This window comes from Nerophis lumbriciformis, linkage group LG11, assembly GCF_033978685.3.
Source record: "Nerophis lumbriciformis linkage group LG11, RoL_Nlum_v2.1, whole genome shotgun sequence".
Classification (NCBI taxonomy): Eukaryota; Metazoa; Chordata; class Actinopteri; order Syngnathiformes; family Syngnathidae; genus Nerophis; species Nerophis lumbriciformis.
This window is the reverse complement of record NC_084558.2, coordinates 15,135,828-15,143,342: the sequence shown is the minus strand read 5'-3', so window position 1 is coordinate 15,143,342 and position 7,515 is coordinate 15,135,828. Positions and strand designations below refer to the sequence as shown.

Here is a 7,515-nt window from a genome sequence, read left to right as displayed (position 1 = left end):
TATATGACTATTAATGAAATGCAAACGTGCTGACACACGTGATATCGCCCTGTTTCTGCTCTGTCTGCGTCACGGGACTCGATGTTCGCCCTTGGCAGTCAGCAGGCAGATTTTGGAAACAAACACTGATATGAGATGACTTGCTTTGCACAGATAGAAAAATACAACTTCAGCACAATTGATAATAACTATAGCAACGGCCTTTAAGCATAAGAGTTGTGTGATAACTTACGCATGATTATTCTAACAATCATCAAGCCGAAAATTCAGAATTGTGGAGTAATTTCAATCTTATAGCGTGAAATAAGGTACATGTTATTTCCTGGTTTATTATTTGGCTCATTCACCAGAGTTTCATGTTACATATTAATTTCTGCACATCTATCTGTGCAGAAAACAATTATATTTGCCAACTATTATTTTCATTTGTAGGTTAAATGTTGACTTTTTTTAAAATCCAACAGATGGCGCCATCATGAAACAGCAACAGTGTCTGTGCAGTGTCAACACAGCGAGCAAATGTGCCACATGCTCACTGAGGCGTCACTGAGACCTGCTCAGTGGCCTTGTGGCTAGAGTGTCCGCCCTGATATCGGTAGGTTGTGTCATACCAAAGACTATAAAAATGGGACCCATTGCCTTCCTGCTTGGGAATTGGGGGTTAAATCACCAAAATGATTCCCGGGCGCGGCCACCGCTGCTGCTCTCTGCTCCCCTCACCTCCCAGGGGGTCGGGAGGATGGATCAAATGCAGAGGGTAATTTCACCACACCTAGTGTGTGTGTGACAACCATTGGTACTTTTATTTACTCCTATAGTAAATACTCAAAACATTGGATTATCAATTTAAAAAAATCGTATTCCTATTGATATGATTTAACAACAACAAAGCTACCACCATTATAGCACTTAATTTTAATAAAATGTTAATAATTGTTTTTATTGTAATATATTTCGTTGGAATTTGTGTCAGTTTGCCCTGACAAAACTGTCTACCCAATGGCATGTATAGGATGTAATATCACATTCAGACAGTCAGGGGCAGTAATGCGCAACTGCCGAAAACACGACGAGTATGATGATGAAGAAGAAGAAACAGGAAACGGGAGACATCCGATGGTGACACATCTAAGGTAAAACGAAATAAAAACACGCTCTGTTTCTGTTTAATCGCCGCATATTGTTGGAATTAAAAGTTGCATTCATTGAAGGTATACGTGTTCAATTTCTGAGATGATTACGATTGATTTTTATTGAAGAAATTGAACGAAGTCGACCCCGTGCAGATTAGCATGTTGTGTGGCTTTTTAACTCTTGTTTACATTCCAGCTGCTAACGCTAGCATGTAGCCTTGGCTGTTTTCACAGCCATACGGTCTTATATCCTTATATTTGGATTTCATTACGTTTTCATGGAGCTATCAATCGCTCTTGAAATAATGTATGTATGAAATTATATTTCAGTAGCTGACAGAACTAGAAATATATGTTAAATACCTTTGCCTTTTTTTTTAGAGATGTCCGATAATGGCTTTTTTGCCGATATCCGATATTGTCCAACTCTTAATTACCGATTCCGATATCAACCAATACCGATGTATACAGTTGTGGAATTAACACATTATTATGCCTAATTCTGTTGTGATGCCTCGCTGGATGCATTAAACAATGTAACAAGGTTTTCCAAAATAAATCAACTCAAGTTATGAAAAAAATGCCAACATGGCACTGCCATATTTATCATTGAAGTCACAAAGTGCATTATTTTTTTTAACATGCCTCAATGTGTTTATGTTGTGTTACGGTGCGGATGTTCTCATTCTCATGTTTGTCATTCTTGTTTGGTGTGGGTTCACAGTGTGGCGCATATTTGTAACAGTGTTCAAGTTGTTTATACGGCCACCCTCAGTGTGACCTGTATGGCTGTTGACCAAGTATGTGTTGCATTCACTTGTGTGTTTGAAAAGCCGTACGTATTATGAGATAGGGCCGGCACGCAAAGGCAGTGCCTTCAAGGTTTATTGGCGCTCTGTACTTCTCCCTACGTCCGTGTACACAGCGGCGTTTTAAAAAGTCATACATTTTACTTTTTGAAACCGATACCGATAATTTCCGATATTACTAGGGCTGCAACTAACGATTAATTCGATAATCGATTAATCTGTCGATTACTTCGATTAATAATCGGATTAAAGAGACAAACTACATTTCTATCCTTTCCAGTATTTTATTGGAAAAAAAACAGCATACTGGCACCATACTTATTTTGATTATTGTTTCTCAGCTGTTTGTACGTTGCAGTTTATAAATAAAGGTTTAATAATAATAAAAAATGCCTCTGCGCATAGCATAGATCCAACAAATCGATGACTAAATTAATCGCCAACTATTTTTTATAATCGATTTTAATTGATTTAATCGATTAGTTGTTGCAGCCCTAGATATTACATTTTAAAGCATTTATTGGCCGATAATATCGGCAGCCCGATATTATCGGACATCTTTACTTTTTTTTACATTAGGATGATGAAGCTAGAATTCTGACGGTTTTGTTCAAAGACAGAAGTTTCAAAGTAAAATGTTAAGATGAACAATTGTAAACGTGTTGTTTATATTACTACCAGGCTGACAATGGCAAGTAACTATGTTTCCAAGGCAGTGTTCAGTGCAACATTGAAAGGTACCTGAATGAATGTTTCTTCTTCCACCAGGTTCTATGCTCCAGCTCAGGACCGCAGAAGAAGAACACAGTTGTGAGATCTCCCAGCTCCGACAAGCAGTGTTACAAAACAATGACAGACTCCTCGATGAGATGCTGTGCCAGGAAATCTACAAGAAGGTCATCAACTACAGAGGCGGCTGGGGCATCGCAGGCACGTCGCTACACGCCGCCGTGTCCAGGGGCCACCTCAGTTGCCTCCAGGTCCTGCTGACCCACGGCGCCCTGGTGGACTGTGTGGATGTGAAGGCTCAGACGCCTCTTTTCGCCGCAGTTCGTGGAAAGTACCTGGACTGTGTTTTAGCGCTCCTCAGGGCTGGCGCCGACCCGAACGGCAACTCCTCTAACAACTGCTCCCCCATCCTCACTGCCGCTCGGGAGGGCGACGTAGAGATACTACAGGAACTGCTCAAACATGGTGCTGAGGTCAACTCGCGCTCCAAAGTCCTGCTCTGGACCTCAAGCGCCAGGGTGTCGAGCGGCCCGCTCTACCTGGCCGCCGTTTACGGACACATGGAGTGCTTCAAACTGCTGCTCCTCTACGGGGCCGACCCGGATTACAACTGCGCCGACCCCAGACTGCTGAGTTCCATCAAGCAGCCCAAAACCGTGCTGGAGATGTGTCTGAGGCACGGCTGCGATGTGGCGTACATCCAACTTCTCATTGACTTCGGAGCCAACGTCTACCTCCCCACGCTCATCATCGAGAAGTCCACCAAGCAGAATGAAGCCGTGGAACTGCTGCTGCAGGAGAGAGGTGTCATAAATATTTGATTTATTTACTCACATTTCAGCACTGAATATTTTACTTTTTGAGCCTGGTCACCATATTTATGTTGAAGCCCAAAGGCTGCATGCTTTTCTTCGGGGCAATTTGATTCGTACGAAAGCTTTCATTTTAATGAAATCACACTGATTTGATTATTATTATTATTACATTTCTCATAATCTTTTTTTGCTTTATAGAAATGTCTGCGTTCCATATAGAGGTGCCGTAAAAATAGTTGACAATAGTTCCCCCTCGAATTGAATATACAGTCGTCCCTCACCACATCACGCTTGAAATATTGCTACTTCACCACTTTGCAGTATGTTTAAATGTTTAAAAAAAAAAAAAAACTTTAGTCCTAAATTAAAAATTTTGAGGCATACAATGGCTACATAAACTAAAACATATCAATACTACAATAGTATTGGGAGCATGCGGTTCAGTGTCATGGTCACTGATTGGCTCAGCCTCAGGCAGAATTACTATATTGGATTAAAGGAGTGTGAATTAGAGATGTGCCGTTCGCAAACGAGCCGGGTCTTTTGAACAGCTCTTTCGAGTGAACGACGAGAGCCGATTCGCAGTTGTAATTCGTTTGTTTGAGAGACGTTTTTTACGCAAATTGCCCACGCGGCCCTCTCAGATTTAAATTGAGAATCAGAATCAAAAGTTTCAGTGGCTTTTTTTTTTTTTTTTTTGTAAGTAAGTAATAAATTACAGTCGTCCCAGAAGGCTCTATTCATGTGAACGCTACCATGCGCACGCACACTCACGCAGGCAGTTAATTTAGGGTAGGAGTTTAATAAGCATGTGAACTTACTCAAGCCTTTTAGCTGCCCTTTTTAGAATTATAAAGATATATTAGGATCTGGAAAAAATTAACTGAAGTTTTAAAAAAAAGAGTGTTTGGGTGCACTTTTGCGCAATGAGCCAGGGGTTATGACATGCCAGTTAAAGCGGACACAGTGACGTCACTGTCAAAGAATGGGTGAATGGCACCATCTTGTGGAATGTTTACAATGGAAACCAAAGCCAAATTATTTAGATGATCAATGTGCAAAATAATTCTCACCAATAGTGTCTGTATTGGTGTAATGTATACAACTTTATTTATTTACCTAACTCTTATCTTATTACTGCCACAAATTATTGTTTCTTTGCGGACACATCTGCTAGCGTTAGCTGTAGCGAGCTAACTAGCCCAGCCTGTAGTAGTCCTAAGCGGCCTACAAGCTACGGTGTACCGGTTGAGACGCATAATAGATTTAGCTCTTTAGCTAGTCCTACACCCCAGTCTACCGGGCACCACACCTTAGTCATAGGGGACTCCATCACCCGAAACATAAAGCTTAGCAAACCAGCCACAATTAAGTGCATCCCTGGGGCCAGAGCACCTGACATTGAGGCTAATCTTAGGGAGCTAACTCGCAACAGGCCTAGTAAACACGTACGACAGGCTAATCGCACCACTAGTTATGCGAATATAGTTGTACACGTTGGCTCCAATGACACTAGAATGAGACAGTCAGAGATTACAAAGAGAAACATAGCCAGGACTTGTGATCTCGCTAGAAAGATGTCCAGGCATCGAGTAATTGTCTCTGGCCCCCTGCCTGCGAGAGGCAATGATGAGAGGTATAGCAGATTAGTCTCGCTTAACAAGTGGCTGGCTAGCTTCTGTAGACAACAGGGACTAACGTTTATTGATAATTGGCCCTCTTTCTGGGGCAAACCAGGCTTGCTGATGAGAGACGGCCTTCACCCTAACCAGGAAGGCGCCATCATCCTGTCTAAAAACATAGACTACTGTTTAAGTCACATTTGACTAACTACACTAGAGCAAGCCCGGTCACAGGCAATTACAGAGCCTGCTAGTCCGGGTGAGGAGTCAGTTAAGCTAGAACTAGCCAGCGCCAGGCTGGATAATTCCTGTACGCATAGCAATTTTCTTAGAATAACACACAACTCACATAATGTGTTTTCTGTTGTGAATGTGTCAGGGGTAGATATGCATTCTACTGAGGTGGCAAATCATGATGCGTTCAGTCGATCGCAGCATCAAGCAAACAATCTGAAAATTCCCGTCGTATCAATTCCTAGATATGGTCGAAACTTTTTAAAGTGCACTACGTATAATAAACGCAACATTATTAATATTGCTACTACGGATAATTTAAACAAACTCGTCAAAACAGCCCAATACTTATAATATGGGCTTTTTAAACATAAGATCATTGTCTCCCAAAACGTTATTAGTTAATGAGGTCATTAGAGACAACAATCTTAACGTCATTGGTCTTAGCGAAACCTGGCTCAAACCAGACGATGTTTTTGCGCTAAATGAGGCATCTCCTCCTAACTATACGAATGCGCATATTGCCCGTCCCCTTAAAAGGGGTGGGGGGGTCGCACTAATATACAATGAAAACTTTAACCTTACCCCTAACCTAAATAATAAATACAAATCGTTTGAGGTGCTTACTATGAGGTCTGTCGCACCGCTGCCTCTCGATATGGCTGTTATCTACCGCCCCCCAGGGCCCTACTCGGACTTTATCAATGAATTCTCAGAGTTCGTTGCTGATCTAGTGACGCACGCAGACAATATAATCATAATGGGGGACTTTAATATCCATATGAATACCCCATCGGACCCACAGTGCGTGGCGCTCCAAACTATAATTGATAGCTGTGGTCTTACACAAATAATAAATGAACCTACGCATCGCAACGGTAATACAATAGATCTAGTGCTGGTCAGGGGTGTCACCACCTCCAAAGTTATGGTACTCCCGTATACTAAAGTAATGTCCGATCATTACCTTATAAAATTCGAAGTTCTGACTCATTGTCAACAAACTAATAATAATAATAACTGCTATAGCAGCCGCAACATTAATGCTGCCACAACGATGACTCTTGCTGACCTACTGCCTTCGGTAATGGCACCATTCCCAAATTATGTGGGCTCTATTGATAACCTAACTAACAACTTTGACAATGCCCTGCGCAAAACCATTGATAGTATAATCAGAATCAGAATCAGAATCAGCTTTATTGTCATTACGCAAGGTAACGAGATTGAGGCCATTCCATACAGTGCGATGTGTGCATGCTAGAAAAACAATGTGCAAATATATAAAAATATAAAAAATGTAGAAGTGCAATGAATATGGTGTGAAATGAATGGCACCGCTAAAACAAAAAAGGGCCCCTAAAAGGCGCACCCCATGGTTTACAGAAGAAACCAGAGCTCATAAATTATCATGTAGAAAGTTGGAAAGCAAATGGCGCGCGACCAAGCTTGAGGTTTTCCATCAAGCATGGAGTGATAGTTTAATATCGTATAAACGCATGCTTACCTTAGCTAAAGCTAAATATTACTCAAATCTCATCCGCCTCAACAAAAACGACCCTAAATTTTTGTTTAGTACAGTAGCATCGCTAACCCAACAAGGGACTCCTCCCAATAGCTCCACCCACTCGGCAGATGACTTTATGAATTTCTTTAATAAGAAAATTGAACTCATTAGAAAGGAGATTAAAGACAACGCATCCCAGCTACAACTGGGTTCTATTAACACAGATACAACTGTATCTACGACGGATACTGCAATACAAAATAGTCTCTCTCTTTTTGATGAAATAACATTAGAGGAACTATTACGGCGTGTAAGTGGGATAAAACAAACAACATGTTTACTTGACCCACTTCCTGGGAAACTTATCAAGGAGCTTTTTGTATTATTAGGTCCATCAGTGCTAAATATTATAAACTTATCACTTTCCTCTGGCACTGTTCCCCTAGCATTCAAGAAAGCGGTTATTCATCCTCTGCTCAAAAGACCTAACCTTGATCCTGACCTCATGGTAAACTACCGACCGGTGTCCCACCTTCCCTTTATTTCGAAAATCCTCGAAAAAATTGTCGCACAGCAGCTAAATGAACACTTAGTGTCTAACAATCTCTGTGAACCTTTTCAATCCGGTTTCAGGGCAAATCACTCTACGGAGACAGCCCTCGCAAA

The 7,515-nt window shown here is 41.3% G+C and overlaps 1 protein-coding gene across 2 annotated transcripts in view; it reads left to right on the top strand.

Moving 5' to 3' along the window:
- The first annotated feature begins 1,034 nt into the window (after positions 1-1,034).
- LOC133610711 (ankyrin repeat and SOCS box protein 12-like) overlaps positions 1,035-7,515 on the top strand; it is a 13,632-nt gene continuing 7,151 nt past the window's right edge. Inside the window, exons 1-2 of one of the 2 annotated variants that reach the window (XM_061967248.2) lie at positions 1,035-1,133; positions 2,711-3,475. In XM_061967248.2, the coding sequence (XP_061823232.1) occupies positions 2,716-3,475 (760 nt within the window). In that variant the 5' untranslated portion in view covers positions 1,035-1,133; positions 2,711-2,715. The other variant, XM_061967249.2, reaches the window with a different exon arrangement.